The following is a 17906-nucleotide window of genomic DNA, read 5'->3' as shown; positions in this document are numbered from 1 at the left end:
AACTGGCTCTGCCTAAGCCAGATGTTCTCATTATGACACCCTGTTTTGTAGCAAAATTTCTTAGCTTGGTGGTAGGGATGAAAAGTTTCTAGATTGCAGCTGGCTCTTGTCACCCTTGTTTGGTGGACAGGCACAAACACTTGAGTTAGTACACACTCAGTTTGAACCTACTTCCAGACATGAGAAGATAATCCCAAGTTTTGGGAACACTGAAGTTTGAAACTTGATTCAATCCCTATCAGGCCACCGACATTCTTTCTGATGCAGCTGATGAACTGTGGAGTAGGTGCTTTGAGAGACAGGAGGTGTGCACTTGTGATGGTCACTCCATTTGGAACAGAGGCTTCAACTTGACAGGATGTTTTTTTGTCCAGGTAATTTTGAAACTTCTTGGGAAAAGAGCTGCTACCATAGTTCCAATTTAATTTTTTTTTTCTGTCATGAAAACTAATTTACTGATACTCAGCCTGTTATCTACTTCATAACTGCCTCATTCAGCGTCTCTAAACATGCCCCATAGTACCGCTATGTTTTCAACACTTGAAAAGTTTATCTGTTCCCCTTTCAGGCTGGTTTGTAATTGGGAAAATCCCTCCTTTCCTGGCCTGTTACTCCCAATTTTAACAGTTCATTCCATTTTAACAGTTACTGTAGGCACTGTTTTCTTACATAAACGTCGTACATTCACACAACAATCTCTGTTTTGTAGTTTAGAGCAATAATTTTAAGGAAACTTTCCAACTCTGCCCTCAAATACAACTCCATACACTGAAATGATAGAAATGTTAACCTTCAGTGTTGGTCCCTGGCCAAAGACATTAAATGCTACCTCATTCTTTTCTGGAAGTTCCAGTCACTTAATCCCAGGAAATAAGAAATAACCCTGATAAATTTCCTACACTATTGGCATTGAATCCCAAGGAAACTTCTAACGCACATGAAAAGGCACTGGACAATATCTAACTGATCAGAGCTATTTTCTTAGCTGGAAGGGAAAATACCCAAATTAAATTAAAAGCAGGGAAAAAACAAATGAAAAACAATCTGTTTTGATCAGTTTCTGATGCCCCATAACTCCTGCCCTGGGCCTTGGCCTATCTGACTCCTAAGTAAATAGGCATGGAAGAGAGCAGAAGCCTACCACGGACCATGTAAGAACACAGTAACTGATTAATCCAGAACTGGAAATGGGAGAAGCCAAGGAAAACATTAGCTGGAATTCAAATAATAAAAATGTGATTTAGCAAGTCAGCTTAACTTGTGCCTTGGTCACTGCCAAAAGTTGTTCATGTTTTTTGTGCTGAAGATTGATGGTGAGATGGTCTCCCTCAGTTTGGAACTCAAAGGGAATAGATTTGCTCCTAGGCTAGTCCAAGTTAAGGACCAGCTTTCACTAGTAGTTATATTTACTTCTGATGAGTTTTTTTTTTCCTTTCTAAGATAATAGAGACATTTAAAGGCAAACAAACATATACTTATTGCTATTGGTTTGACATGAAGCTTGAATTCTTCCCAAGTTGAGGGGCCAATTCTGCCTTCAGTTGTAACCAAGCAAAATCTGTGGCTTATGGTTTCAAACACCAAGTCTGATTTCCAGAAATGCTCGTGTTGGCTAACAATGACCCTTTTTAAATTTTGCCAGTCCAGGCAAATAAGTCCAGGCTTATGCACAGTGTAAACACTTTAACATACTCCTAATGGAAACAGAAGGCAAATTTCTTTCCATACCATAAACGTCACCATACTAAGACTATGGTGTCCCATATAACAATATTTCTTTGAAGATGGAAAGCTTAGTGTTTTCTTTTGCATCTCTGGAAAAAGCGTTTCTGTAAAAATTTGCCAAGCCAAACTTGCAAATCAAGATATTTTAACTTGGAGAATGGCTTTGACCAAGTTATTTAAATTCCGTATTAGCTGTCCCTGAAGCATAACTTAAATCCTTTATGGAAAAAAAAAAAAAAGCAGTATTAACTATTGTAAGAAGAATACATTAACTACACTCTACCTCCTCTTAAACCCTCTTGACGAATGTTAATTTGTCATCTGGCAAACCTTCAAGAAAACCTAACATTAGCCAATATGGGGCTGGAAAATTTTAGTCTTTCAACAAGTGTGGGCCAAGAAAGGAAAGAACATGCACACAAAAAGAGTATTTCTAATATGTCTTTCTCCAGCTATTTTTTTTTTTTTTTTGCCTATGAAATGTTCTTAGCTACTGACTGGATTAGACTACCCGGGCTGTGAGCCTGTTCCCAGCAGTGCCCAGGGCTGGCAGTGGTGGCAGGGACATGGCACGGTGGGGTGTGGTGGCACTGGCCCTGCAGCCAGAGCAGACTTGCTTTACAACCAAACCACACTCTGCAATTTCTGATCTGCTTGGACTATGGAAACAACTAATGAAGCAACCAACTCAGCTATTGCTAGGGCTGGTTTCCAACGAGAGACTATCAGAGAGCTGAGCATTGGTTTTCTTCTACTTTATGCCTGTCAGAAGCATAGACACTCAGGGCACAAGTGGTCTTAATATTATTTAGCCTTTATGGAGCTGAAGGAACTTTATGCTTCCTTTTCAGTGAGGTACTCTGAGCTTTAACATGTTTTTATTTTGCATTCCAACAGAAGGTTCTTTGATCTTTGGAAAATGAAATCTCCTTTTGAAACCAACTGCAAAACTAGAGGAAAAGAAAACTCTACATCAAACCTAAATCTGAAAATATATATAATATTTACTATATTATGGTTAATATAGTAAATATCTGACAGTGGGTTTGTCCTACTGCTTGGAATGATCTATGCTTCTGTGACACCAATCTACCTTCATGTTCTCTCGTGGTCAATATTCAGGGTAAAGGATTTAAAAGCGAACAAAGCTCAGCAGCTGGAGGTTTTTCTGCCAGCCATGTGACCAGTGGGGATATTTGTCAGTAAAATGTTGGAGGTCCACTTAATTTCTGCATGATCAAAGCCCTTAAATCTGAGCTTTCTTTTAGTAGTGCCAAGTGATGTTTATTTGCAGTTTTGCTCTGTTTATTCTGGTTGAAAGGACACATTCAGCCTGCTTTGGATCAGCTGATCTGCTGCTGACCTGTTTCAGATCTGACTGACAGGTGTTTAGATAAGGACTGATTTGGTCTCTTTGCAGATGGAAAATGTTCGGTGGAAAGAAAGCACTGACAACTATGAAGTTGTGATGACATGAGATTGTAAGAGATTTCTTACAAAAAAAGCTAACTGGCTCAACTGAGCCAGCATTTTACAGTAAAACGGCATAAGCGACTGCCCATCCAGCCTGGCTGTATTTCAGCAACACAGGATATGATCCCTACATATAAAGTTTAATGCTGCTTTTATAAACCATGTCATGTCCTGTGAATGAGAGCTTCTAGTTTCCTTCTCTTTGGGGCAGGTGTTGCTACTTCCCAAATTACCCTTCTCCTGCTCCTCCCCTCCTGTCATCACTGCAGCAGCCTTGCCTAGATACCTGAAAACCTTCTTACTGTACAAACACTGCTTCTTGAGCCCTTCCCTCCTCTTCATGATCTCTGCCTTTCCCTTCTCCAACTTACCTACCAGTGGCTTCCCCTCCACGCCATCCACGAGCCCCATGGCTGCCTTCCCAGTAACGCTCTCCTGACTGGAGAGGTTGGAGAAAACAGCCTAGGATGGTGAGTCTGGCTGGTGCCACTGCTTTGCTGCTCAACTATAGTGACTGTTTGTCTCTGACTGGGTGTAAACTGCACCACAAGAGTGAACCAGAGCTACCTGACTAGGATGCCCTATAATTGCATGGTGTTATTGATGCCAGTATTATCTGATGGATTCTCAAAGGTGCCTCTCATTCGAATTCCTCCAGGGACTAGGACTACATGGAATACCACCAAATAATTCTTTAAAAGCCAGTCTTTTAATTGTTTTTCTATTAAAGTGTGAGTCTGTTAGATCCAGCACTAATTACCAGAAAGGTGCTGATACACTTAGCCTAAGTTTAGTTTGGGATTTTAGATTCTAGCAGCTGGGTAAGAACTGGGCACACAGAGCTTAACTAATTCAGTGTAGTTGTCTGTTGATCTGTCCATGCATAACAACTCTAGAAAACTCAATTTACTCACTTAGCAGAACTCACCTACTATAGCTCCATGAATTTTATCACATCTGTGACAACAAACACCAGTTGATCCGTCTTGCTCTCAATACATCTCCCACTCCACTGTGATTTGCTAAATCAAGATTCAGAACACCCCACTGGAGCTACAGGATCCAGGGTTCAGGCTGATATAATGGAAATTAACGTATTTATGAGATCACAGAACATTATTGTAACTTCCAATCTCATTAAGATTTCCCTCAGATACTTAAAGTCAGTGTTCCCTTCACTCAATATATCATTCTGTCCTCAGAAATGACAGGACACTCATCTTTCTAAAACACACACATACCTGTAAATCCCCTCCACGAGGATGATAATTTTTCTCCATGCTCTGTGGGTGCGAGGCTGCCCATATATTATTGCATCCCTCAGCAACTTCTCGAGGCTCTGCATATCTTTATTTAAAAATAAGAAAAAGGAAGAAGGAAAAACATTAACAAAGATTTTTCTAAAGGACTTTTCGATTTTCTACTGGGTGCTATTTTTCCTATACAGAAAAAGACAACATTAAAAAAGAAGAATTTGTCCTAAAGATAAACTTGCTTTATTAATAGGCAAGACCCAACAATTGATTTAATTAAATACAGTCTAGTGACTAGGAGAGTTACAAAAAACTTCCAGTTATGCAACTTATCTGGGAAACTGATATTTATTTTTAAAGGCAAAAGGGAATCACTTTGCTTAAGTACTGAGGCTAGTTGCCAGCAGTTCTCTGTAGGGGTTGCTGATGCTTTTAGTGTCTCAGGGCTTCTGAATAGTGAGGTTTTGGTTGCTTTCCAATGACAGGCCCATGAGTAACATGCATTGCTTCAGCAAAGGTTTGGACAAGGCTGCATGAAGCTCATCAGGGTGGCAGGAAGAGAAGTCTTGTCCTTCTCAAGAAGGAAACTGAGTAAAAGATTGCTGGTGAGAGAGGGGGAGGCAAGTGGATACAAGCACATGACATGGATACACTGATTCGGTGCCAAAATGCTTGGCACTGGTGGGACTTTAATACAAGGAGGCCTGGAACAATGTTAGACACTTAGCTGCTTTCTTAAGGGCTGAGTGTGGGTGATCTCATACAATTCTTGAAGGAAAGCCATTGAAGTTTTGAAAAACAGGGAAGAAGCAAGAAAAAAACATCACAGGAATAAGGGTCAGGCCAAATGTGACTCTCTGCAGAGCTGTAATCTAACCAGCATTCCGGTGTCTCCACATGAATGAACACTCTCCAAAATGAATTATTCTGGTACTTTTCAGGAATCTGGATTGACATTTCAAAATGTTTTCAAAGAACACTTTACTGAGTCTTGTAAGGAACACTACAGTTCAGCTCAAACTGTGGGTTGAAAAAATCAGTAGCATTTTTTTGTGATATAACCCCATTTATTTCAGTAACACATCTTAACACAGTTGTTATAACCTTCTAAAATAGTACTAAGTTAATCTGTAGAATGCAATTGTCCCAGGTGAAGGAAATATAGCTTAGAAATATTAATATTGATCTACACTTTGGTTTTGGCCTGACTGGATGGGGCCATTCGCACACCAACTGTGTGCATCATGAATAACCTGTGACCTGAGAGATGACAAGGTTATGACTTTAACCCTTCCATCCCGATGCCTCACCTCTTGCTGGCAACGTACTGATGTCAGTGAAAGATAAAGGTCTCATCAACACCTCTGCCACTCTGCACCTTCCAGTGTAACGTCCTGATCTAGCAAGTCCTTGCTGTACTTTACAAAGCAGAGAACATCAGCTGCCCCTTATCTCAGTGGTGCAATCACTTGTACAGCTCAGTGAACTCCGAGATGGAAATGGTGTTAGGAACGATGCAATGCAGACAGCAAAATTTCCACTAGATGGCAATCAAGGAAATAAAAGTTCCTTGATGCTTTACAAGGGAAAGTTATAACCCAGCTCAGCATTTGCAGCTGCTCATGTTCTCTTTTGTTTGGAGTAGATAACATTTAGAAATCCTTTCAAGTTCTGAGCATTAAAGGGCTCCCCCGGAATAATGGAATGGTCACTCACAGTAAAATTTGGATGCCCCTTTTTCTCCACTGAATTATTCTCTACTGATGTCTCTGTCATCTAAATCCTTTTGGGACCTTTGAAACCCTCTTCTGAAACACACAGGGTCTTTCCGTTCAGTGTTTTGTCTATATGTCCATCCAGATTGGTCCTAGACTTCAGCAAAGTCATTTTGCCTCTGAGCTAAAAGCATGGCTTGAAGATGCAGTTGTTTTAACACACATTCACATGGGAAAAAAAAAAGAAACGAGGAGATAGAGAGAAGTGAAATGTCAATAACTCTGTTTAAAAAATACATGGATGTGAATAGATCCTCTGTCCAAACTACCACGGTACACGAGGGCATAGACAGGGGGGAACCTCTCTGAGGGATGAGCTTGACTGACTTTACATGTAACACAGGCCAGCTGGAATACAGGCTAAGAACATGTCTGTTTGCAGGATCAGGGCTATCTCAGTTTCTTTTTGATGTTTCATTCTGAAAAACATGTATGGGTGACCCTTTCTGAGGCCAGAACAGTGAACATGATTTGTTCAGGTGCAAATGAGTTTTACTGACCTTTTAACTCTGTGCTTGTAGTGCCTCATTTGGAAAGTGGAAATAGGGAGGAGGAGAAAATCTGGAACCTTTAATATTCCCCACAACAGGCTGCTTCTGCTCTTCAAAGTGAAGACACAGTGCTCTATGTGCTTTCCAGAAAGTGGGATATACTGAATGGCCGGAAAAATAAGAGTGCAACCCCAGGTGACTTTCAGACATCAAATTATTTACCCATTAAATATAGTTAGACTGAGAAACACTGGGACATTGAGATGATCAGATGATTGCACGAGTCCGTCTTGAATAACCAGTTACAGGGAAAATAACTGTCCTTCCTGCTTTGACCATCACCAGACCAGGGTTTCCAGTGGCAATGGCAAACAACTGCTCACCAGCATAGGAGTGGGTGGTAAGAATTCCTCTTGATCAGTTACTCAAAGCACAAATCTATCAATGTCTCACTTTCCACCTTTTACCTATGGCATATTGTCTTGATATGGAGGATAAAGTTTCCTAAGAGGGGACAGTGGATCTGTCAGTGCATCAGTGGACTTGCATAATCCTTGTATGGGATTTTTCAGAGTTACTTCAACAGAAGTACCAAGAACACAAAGTGTCAGTGGGCTGAAGCGAGTCTGGACCTGGGCAGTGTGTCATGCTGCCTCCAGTGCAGGTGGGACACCGGGCTCCTGGAAGGGCCCCTGCCCTCTCCCAGGCACGCTCAGGGAGACACGGTGTCTCCACCTCTCATCCTTGCACTGCAATGCTGGGGATGTCATCACCGTTCCTCTGCGTGGGCTGGAAATCTCCCACATGATGTCAGCTGAATCCTGCTTAATTAAAATAAACAGGCTACTACTACTCTTGTCACATTCTTTCTTTCACTTTGTGTTTGTAAATCTGATTTTCAGTTTCTCCCATTCTGCACTCTCATTCAAGTTCCTACAGACTCTGCGGCGACACAGGAATCTCTGCGTTTGGAATGGGCTGGTGGGAGTGGTGACCACTACAGTCACATAACAGTCCGAGATTCCCCTGCCTGCCCCTCAACAAACACAGATGTCTGTGAAAGCAAAGGGCACTCACTCAGGAAAGCTCCCTGTTCACACTCAAGTCAGACATGGCTTTCTCAAATCAGAGAAGGCAAATGCAGACACAGCGTGGTCGGAGCAGGATATTCCGGTCTCCTCGCTGAGGCAGCGTCTGTATGTGTCACAGGGAAAGACACGCCAAACTGGATTAGGCTGCAGTCCACCTATCTGCTGCAATAATCTTGTCTCTGACAGTGGCCAGAGGCTCCAGGGAGGACAAAACTTTAGTAGGTAATGTGCCTTTCATCCTGCTCTATAATAGCTATAAGCTGTCCTCACTTCAGAAATTCAAGGGCCACTTACACCTTTGGAAAAAAAAGAAAAAATTAAGGAACTATCCTGGATTAAGCCACTGCAAACTCTTCGGGTTTTGCAACCAAAGAGATATTTTGCTAATTTTTACATATTTATTTGTCTCTTTCATTTTCCCCTACTTTATTTGCTTGCTTGCTTAAAAGCATGCACTTGAGAGTTTTCCACTATTTTTCCCCCCATCTTCTTTCCTTCTTTTTAGCTAGACAATACATTTGCACTGAAAAGTTAGGGCCTTCTGCCCTCTTAAATTTCCTTCAGTAGTAACTACAGCTCCTTCAGGTAACTGTGTCCTCATGGCATTCGTATCTGAACTCCAAAGCAATAATTGGACTGAGGAGACTGAGAAATGCCAGAGTTGGACTAACATAAATTCACAAATGTTGCCCAAAGCAGGAAACCATATTTTGAATGGAAACCTGAACAGCTCACGCTTGCATGACACACTTCTGTCATCAACTACCTGCTCTGTGAGAACCCATAAAACCCCTTAGTACTTCCACAACACTGAAAAGGTGCATAAGGAGGAATTAAGAATCTACAACCCTAATTCCTGTTTCAGATGTGGATTAAAGCAGCAGATTAGATGCTGGATTTTCACCTAATCAAGGTGTTTGGTTGTGCCTTGTAATTGCCTGCCCTTCTCACAGGATCACTTGTTCTGATTGCTTGGTGAAGTGCCCTTGCAATGAAGAGAACTGGGAATACTTTTTCCCACATGGCCTGATTTCTGTGCCCAGTAACAACATTCCCACAGACTCTTCATGGAATAGCAAATCTAAACCTGCAAACGGGACTGCAGTCGATGCAGACATGGGGAAAATGTAGTGGAATTAGAAAGAACAAACTATTCCTAAGCCTTGTACAGTGCCCTCTTACAGAAGCTGATAAGAACAGAACTCATTTGGATGTAGTTAGTCCATAACACCCTCATCTGTCCACTGAAGGAACACCTGGTACCAGTATAAGACCCAGAATTGCTGCAACAGAGACCCCTTGACAAAATCACAAGCTGATTAATGGCTAAATATTTGGTTTTGCTTTTCAGGTTTTATTGGAAGGGTCAAGGGATTTTGGCTAATATTTAACCAAGATAAAGGTCAGAGGTCCTGTAAAAGGGCTTTTAAATATAAGAATCTCTCCCTGAGCCAGGAAATAAAAACATCTGAGTTTAGCCCCCATATAGCTTGAAGGACCCTCTTGCCTGTCACTTGGAGACAAGGTAGGAGAGACTCCCTGGAGCCCAGGGCTGGTGAGGATAACATCAGACACACCTTCTGGCACATAAACTAAGCAAAGCCAGGCCCCTACCGCTACAGAGGTGGGGAGATGTTTTAGCCTCTCACCTTCTCCCACTGCATACTAGTTGCTGGACCATGCTGCTGCCTGTGTTCCCAGTGCAGGAATGCAACTCTGTCCTAGCTTCTTAAAAAAATCACTGCCTGGAAAATGGTAACTTGAATGGTGATGACACCACAGCAGAAAGACAAAAGGCAGATGCTCTATGGGCAGGTCCGAAAAACATTAGACCACTAAAACACCACTACATACATTTAGGACTACTGAGGTCCTAAAATAAAATTTTTTAAAAAAATTTAAATCCCCTAGATCAGTTCATCAGCACAAGGGCTCCAGGGAGCTGAGCTTTGCTGCTTGCTTCTGCAAAAACTCACAAATCCCTGCAAGAGAAAAAGTCCCTAAAAGGCCTAAACCCCTGTGCCATACTGGTAATAACCTTGGCAGGGTGAAAACTAGAGACAGAGCTAATGAGAGCCCACGGGAAGGGAATGTCCTGTTCAGTAGTTTTTTAGTTATGGGGCTGAAATGAAATATTCTCTTAAATCTCTCTCACATAGATGATCTGTAGGTGTGTGCCTGTGCATTTCTCTCAGCCCAGACCTGTAAATTCCTGTCTGTTTACAAGGAAGGGATTGTTCACTGGCAGGCAGGATGCAGGGCACATTCCTACGTCCAAATACAAACAGACTTATAGGTCCACAGCACATTTTTGTTCTATTATTCATTTTCAGGCTTGGAAACCTTCTCATACACCTGTGCAATGTTTTTGTCAAAATGGATGCCTTTTATTTTACTAGGAGAGGCATAGAGGTTTAAATATTTTGCCTGTTCTAGACAAACTATTCAGATATTTTATGAAAAGTGTCATGTCTAAGATAGCTACCCGCTTACTGAAATGAAATTTCATTAACTTTTGTAAGAATAATAATTACATTGTATTTAATTAAGGTAATAGGTAGAGATTATTTCTTGTCTTACTCATGAAATAATTATTTATTAATAATAAAAGTGTAATTATTTACTTTTGAATGATGAAAAATCAATCCAGTATTAAAAATTATATGCTTTGAAATAAAATCCCACCGTTTTACAGAATTAGACACAGTATAGCCTTTGAAAGATGAAGATGCTTCAGTAGTAAGTTTAAAATAGTAGATTTTACCCTCTTTTCTGTGAAATATTTTTATCATAGAACAAAGTTTCCTGTAATTTTTCTTTGAAAAATAGTTTTTCCATAAGAGGGGGGAAAGGAGAGAGATCTGCAAGCTTGTTAGAAAGGGAGGTTACTAGCACACAATCTCTGCATTTTTTTTTGTATTATATTCAAGAAGCAGCTAGTTCAGAAAATATATCATTGCTTCACTAAATTGTTACATAATTATTCCCCCCCATTTACAATAACTGCAACAAACATTCACACCTCACCCTTCTCCCAGTGTCTCTTCTACACCCACGCAACCAAGGAAGTCGGAGCCAAAGTAAATATGTTCCAGGCAGTTTTATCAAGGGCATTACACAGCAGTTCAAGAGCCTGATGAAAGCAATAAGGAGCATGGAATAAAGGCTGATTTCCCAAGCTGCATTCTCAAAGCAAGAAGGGAACTTCCAAATCTGCTCCCTGATCTGAGTTTATTTCGATGCTCCTGCACAGAAAGCATGTCTCAGGCACTAGTGGTGGTACTGACTGGCATCTCTTGCTTTGTCTTTAGTGTAGGATAAAACAGAGTGAGAGTGAGTGTGTTTCTGTACCGTGCTGGAGAATTGTTCCAGCTGCTCATCAAAGGGCTCCCTCCATGCCTTTGACACAGTAACTCCCTCCAGTTGATGCCCGGGGCCAGACTCTTTAAAGGGTCATTAATTTCTGTATATTAAATGACATACATCAATCCCTTGCCCTTAGAAAGAAGAGGTGGAGGGTATTGCCTTTTTTAACTAGAACAGGGGAGGGTTTTCAAAAGTAACAAAAAGGATGATGCTGAAATTAATGCTTCTTAGAGATCTGCAAGTGGTAACTCAAGGTGCAAAGTCTCCTATTCATGCACAGAGCCAATACAGCAGAAGGAACTTTGCCTTCACACCAAACAGTGTCACATGGAGAATGGTTCAATTCCACTGTTCATAAGCATGACAACGACAGTAGTAACATACTCTGACAATTTGGGTATGCCTGGATAAATGCTATGTATCCACACATTAGCAAGAAGGATAATCTGGGAGGATAAGCAACACAGCTCTGATCTAACAAAACAAGCATCTGTCTAACTGAAAAGAACCCTCCCAACCCAAGCTGGAAGTTTGGTTACTTATGTCCTTAATTTGCTGTACTGACTGGTATTAAACTATTCCCTGGCAGATCCACAGAGAACAAGGTTGTCTGCTTCATTTTGTGCATCCTACAAAGGCAGTCCTGTTGGATTACACCTTCCACTGCTATCTGCCCCAATACACACCCTATTTCCTCCAAAGCAAAAGGCACAGACATACATCTCTGCACATGTGATTTTAGAAGTTGTTGGTGATCTGTAACCTCTGGATATGATTAAGGAAATATTAAAAGAAAGAACTTTCTAACTACAGAACTAACAAACAGACACAGTGGGCTGAGAGAAAGTGTGTAAGCTTCTCCACATGAAGTGCTCTCTAAATGCAGCTTAGGTTCAGACTGGATGGGTTTCCACTGAGGTTTGCTGAGACCCTTAAAGGAACTGTCTACATTTTCCAGTGCTGGATTAATGCTTTTTGGATAGCTTACTATTATTTTTAGGTTCACACATTATTCAAAAGAGCATCAGCTTTAATTTATCATAAGCACAAGCAGAGGCTGCTTAGGTATCAGGTTCTGGGGAGGGGAATGAAATAGTGAGGGATGGTTAGAGACCAAATTCCTTAGAGTGAGGATAACAGCTCCAGGTGATGTCTTCATAGTTGACAGTAATACACTCCTCAAACTGGAATGTTCTTTGAAATGCTGTGGAAGTGACCCAAGCCAGCTGGGCTGCACGCAACATGGATGGGTGGAGAGACCGAGAACATTTGGATTTGGGTAGTGAGAGGTCATCCTGCAAGATGTGATGCAAACCTATTTTGAATGGAATAAGGTTTTGAATAACAAAAGAAAAAAAGCCCCACAAAACTGGTACAAAAACCATGCTTAGTGTATCCAGATTTGTGGAAGTGAACCAAGCTGGGTTTTGCTACAGGTTAATCTAAGAATAATTACTTTTGTAAAAATATTTGTGTTCAGGTGACCTTTAATTCTTGAATGATCTTCAGAAATTGTTTCTTGCCCAAATTATGAATAGATATTAATTATAACAACATCTTACATTATAATTATAGTGTATTTTTCCTTCCACCTCATCCTTAGGCCTTCTACAACATACGCATTTTTGCTCCCCTTGGGGCTGAACACAACACTTAATGAAGAGAAGGGACTGTATTAGCTATTTACAAAGGTAATCAGATCTCTCTTCTTATTCCTCACCACTTCTCTAGCTTCTAAACCTCTGTTGCAATCACTGCCTGGTGGCAGCAGTGAGGATGGAAAGGGGAATTGCAATGGGGAACAGTGGAAAAGAACAACTCGTCATCAAAGCAGTCCCAATGTCTCTGACAGTAACCACAGCAGCATTAACTAAATAAAACTTAAAAAGCATGAGCATTTTAGAAGATAACTATATGATTGCAAAGTTAATGCATGATTTCTATACTAAAATTCTAGTTCAGAGAATATTTGAGATGATGCTTTTGATACAACCATCTACATCTTTGGTATTAGATCCCTGGAAATTCAGAATAACTGCTTCAAAGTAATGCCATGTGAATGGAACTCTGGTTGCACTGAACTTGCTGGAAACAGAGGCATGTTTTTGCAAGTGTGTTTTTACTGCCTGAGCTATAATGACAATAACGATAAACCCTTTATGACACCACGCAGTCATTCAGAATGTCAAAAAGACAGCAACGAGATTAAGACGACACTGAATTATGAAATTAAGGTCCAACCTGATGACACAAATCATACGCAATAGTAATTATAGTATTGCACTCTTAATTTTTCCCATCAGAAATCACTCATAACATTCAACAGTTAATCTTTCTGCCTGAGAACTGACAGCAAAGTAAGCACTGAAAGAAAGCATTCTTGCCTTTGAGGTGTGAACAATTCTGTCTCTACAGTTTTCCAACTTCAATACTCACTATTATGCTTGAAGATTCTAATAGTGGCACCAGAAAGCCTCGCACCAAGAACGAGAGAAGTGTGGTTCAACTCATCACTTAAAATGAGGCAGCCCTGTGGAGAAGGAGCACAATAAGTACCTGCACGAACTGGGAGGCTGCTGACACGTGTGCATGTGTGTGTCAGCACAAACACACATCTGTGATAAAGAACTGCACCAGTTAAGCTGTAAGTATTAAACATGAACTGGATTTTCTGCCACTTTTCTGAAGTGCCAGGGTGCACCGCAAAGGCAGGCAGAAACTGTGGGGTCAGATTCTCAGGCACATTCTCAGGTGGTTCGCAGGATCAAATTTCTCCTGTAACTGAAAAGTAGCAAATAACCCTACTGAAGGTTGACTGTTTTATAGTAAAATCCAGAGATGTCGCTTCCTCTATCGCCTCTCTACAGTCTATTTTGAGTTGTAAGGAAAATGCAGCCACCTCCCCATATATAAAGTGTATGACAGTAGTAGTGTAAGGAGGAGTAATAAAAAAAAAAAAAAAGGCTGGACTGACATCAGCACTTTCCACTGCAGAAATGAGATCAGGAGAGACTGTAAGTCCCACCTCCATTAAGATGTGAGTGAAGTTTAGGCACTAGGAGGAGCCTTTCTCTGGTAAATGCATTTACAGTTGACCTGGAGTATACTTTTTATTAATTAACTCAGTTGAAAACTCATTTTGTTTTTAGAAACTAAAATAGAAATGCAGGAGAAGTAAATTTGTATATTACATTAACAGGACTCATAGCTGAAATTCAGGCCTGAACCCTAATTTAGCTCTGCTTTCTATTAAACATCTTGTGCTGTGGTTTCATTACCCAAAGGGCAACACAACATTAAGTAAATACTTATTTTGGAATCATGGATTAGGCCTAGGTTGAGAGATACTCACACAGTCTGCCTGGAGACTGGTATGAAGCACTAATAGTAAGTGTATATGCATCTTGACAAGAAAATGTAGCTGCTAGGCTTAATTATAGAGGAAAACACAGGGAAAAAATCTCCCAAACATAGGGCAGTTACACAATATCTGTAATATATAATAATATTATATAATAATACACACTGAATTGTTAAATATATATATCATACATCCAGTAATATCTTTATTTGTGCCACTTTTATATAAATATCCCATGTCTGACAGAAGCTTGAGTCTCCACATAAGGCCAGGTAAGTGAGGGAAAATTATTAAAAGCAAGGGACAAGTATCTTAAGCTATTATGTATGTCTGCAATTCCATAAATTTACCTTTGCAATTTCATAAATTTGCTTTTGTTAATTCTCGGTATCTGTTCCCTTTGAAAGTGCTGGATAACTTCTCCAGCACCACTGCAGACTGAAGTTCGTGTTCTGAGTAGCTGAAGCAGCTCTCCCTGCCCAACACTTGTATACACATATTTCAGAAATCTCTTGGAAAAGCTGCATTCATCTTCAACAGTGAGTGAAGAAGTGTCTTCACCTTTATGCTGCTGTTTCAGAAGTTTTGATCATTGTGAATTCATTCTGTTCCACACTTCGATGAACTAAGGAGGAGCTCCCAGCTTTCCCAGCACAGCGTCTCTGCTTGTGATGTCCAGGACTGACAGGATGATGGATATTCATGCCTTTGTGTTAGTTACCCCAAATCAGAGATGAAGTCCCTTCAGCACCAAATAAGAACCCAACTTCTATAATATGGTCATGACTTTAGACTTGCGTTTGCTGCCAGCTTTCTTGGCAGAGCTGGCTGGAGCTCTGTTCATCAGGAATGGTAAAGCACTGTGCTTTTTGTTTCCTGAAAGTGTTGTATAAACTATCCCAATAGTCATCTGTCACCACAGGCAGCTGGGCAATATCTCTGCCAGCAGCCCAAATACTTTCTCCCACAACACCTGGTCAAGGGATACAACGTTCGCTTACTTTTTAGGGAGAAGCAACTTCATCAAGAGGAGCTAAACAGCCATATCCCTGATCCTTAAATAAGTATTAGATATGTGTGATAGCAACACTCAGCACTAGCAAAAGTGGTGAAGGAGCATATTTAAGGTCACAAGGTCATCAGCCTTGTGACTCACACATTCCTGATACCAAGCTTTGTTCCTCGATCAAGCCTTTCCACTCAGTGAGCGCCCAGAATTCTGTAACAGGAGTTAAAACAATCAATAAACGATTGTTCTACGTGTTCCTTTAGGAAGTCCTCACCTTTCCAACAAGGGCTGGAATATTCATCGAGTTAGTTGCAAAGCCCATGCCAAACACCATGGAATCTTCAACACCAAGGAACGTGGCCACAAGTTTTTCTAGTTCTACATGCTTGTCTAGGGTGCCTGCAGAAATAAGCACAGGGAATATTAAATCTCATTAAACTGTGAAAGTTTTAAGGCACAAAACGTACAAAAGAACAGGCTAGAAGTGTGTTATTAAGCTATATGACATTAAATTCTAATGAAGGTTTTTCATTTGTATCCTGTGCATGTGGGGTAATGCAAGAAAAAGCAAGGGTGCAAACCAGCTGTGACTAATACTAATAAATACTGCAGCTGTTAAGGCAGCAAAGCAGCTGCTGTGGCAAGAAGCTTCCCTTTTCTGTAACAACTTTTGACATAGTTTATTCTGAAGATTAATTTTTTGCCTTTTTCTCTCCCTTGCAAAGAGGACAAAAATACCTCCTTTTTTGTAGGAAATGTGGGGAAAACATTTTAGGCGTTCTTAAATTCTCTCTGGATGTGAAAATAAAAACCAGGGACAAGATTCTTCCATTTTTTGTTGAGTGCCTACATATGTATACAAAATCTTTAATTAGGATTTTACATGGATAGACAAACAAAAGTGTTCTCCATATTTTTCTGCTTTGGAAGGTAAAAGCTATTCCACTCTCCATAACTGATGATAACTCTCCCCTTTCCTTCCTCTCAGCAATGAACATAAATGATAAGGCAACACTAGAGAGCCTTCTTTATTGCATGTTAATTATCTAATATTAGTGCCTGAAGTCTCCAAGCAAATAAGGTGCTCCAACTACCCAGCAAAGGCAGTATCCTTCCTGCCCAACTCACAGCGAAGGAGGACAAAATAAAAAACGCAACAAACAAAAGAGCGGTGTTAAGAGACTGAGATAACAAATAGCTTTGAACAGTAAGGAATCATCTCAACTTGCCAGCTCTCTAGTCTTTGGTTGCCTGGCTGTGCATTGCAGGTACCAAGGCAGAAGGAACTCTTACAGGATGATCTGTGGGGAAGAAAAGAGAGTGGCGTGTGGATTCTGACTGAGCATTTCCCCTGTGAGTAAGGCTGTAATCAGGGAACAGAAGAAAAAAATTAGGCAAGTGAATACCTTACCTCACTTGCACTGCACAAACTGCTGTCACAATAATATAGGCAAAGTGAAGTACAATTGATGGGACAAGAAAGCTGTGTTCACTGTGATGGACAAAGGGAGATGAATGGAGGAACACAGAAGCTTGGCTGGAGCGTCTCAACAAGAATGATGAGTCAGGAAGATGATCTTACCTTCATCATGGAGGAGAGCTCATTAAAAAAGTCAAATATAAATGGCAGAAGAACAGTTTCAGCAACAACACTAAGAGGGTAGAGTGAAGTAGTGTTTTCATTATTTTTTCTCATTAAATATCTAACGTAGGAATGACATTCACTTGGAAAAGAATGTGCAAAGTATCTATCACGCAGCCAGGTAACACTCCAACAGCCAGGAGATGAGGAGCAAGGGTCATATGGCTTCTGGAAAAACCTTTACATGGCCAGTAAAGAACATATTTTGCACAGAGCCCGCCTGGGTTCTGCCAGACCTGAGCTAACTCTGGCAGAGCTTTGAGAGTGTCTCTGCACTCCTTGTACCACACTGACTGTACATGGAGCTGGGCTGTCTCTGTGCTCTGAGAAGTTAGGCAATGTGACACAGAAAATCTGGCTCTGCAGAGCCTCCAGCAGATGTGAGCTGACCCTGCATGAAGCTCTTTGAGGATGGCTAATTTTTGAATTTGTAGATTCCAAGATACACTTGGATACATGCTGGCTCTGCACACAGCCACCATTTAGTGGCCAAGCTTCATGAAATACAAAACTACAGAGTGCTTCAGAGCTGAGCTGCTCACTGGAAATGTGGGTGAGAATCTATGTCTTAACTTGTAAGCCCGGCCCAGGTCTCAGAGTGTACTTCTATGGCTAGTTCTATATTTTCTGCAAATTTGCCCCATCTAGTCTTCAACCTGATTACAGCACTCATGGACAACTGAGTTCCAGCATGACCATCTGCCTCAGTGTTCCCTGCAG

General features: G+C 40.8%; 1 protein-coding gene across 1 annotated transcript in view; it reads right to left on the bottom strand.

Moving 5' to 3' along the window:
• SPTLC3 (serine palmitoyltransferase long chain base subunit 3) overlaps positions 1-17906 on the bottom strand; it is an 87384-nt gene that overhangs the window by 22743 nt on the left and 46735 nt on the right. The window contains exons 8-10 of the mRNA XM_039389847.1: positions 15819-15943; positions 13611-13704; positions 4440-4545 (exon numbers count right to left, since the gene is read on the bottom strand). Coding sequence (XP_039245781.1) covers positions 4440-4545; positions 13611-13704; positions 15819-15943 — 325 coding nt within the window. The remainder of the gene's footprint in view (positions 1-4439; positions 4546-13610; positions 13705-15818; positions 15944-17906) is intronic.

The sequence above is a fragment of the Pipra filicauda genome, unplaced genomic scaffold, assembly GCF_003945595.2.
Source record: "Pipra filicauda isolate LSUMZ 115617 unplaced genomic scaffold, ASM394559v2 scaffold77_size3566232_pilon, whole genome shotgun sequence".
NCBI classification, from domain to species: domain Eukaryota; kingdom Metazoa; phylum Chordata; class Aves; order Passeriformes; family Pipridae; genus Pipra; species Pipra filicauda.
Note: the sequence above shows the minus strand (reverse complement) of the source record. Positions and strands in the feature narration are given on the sequence as shown.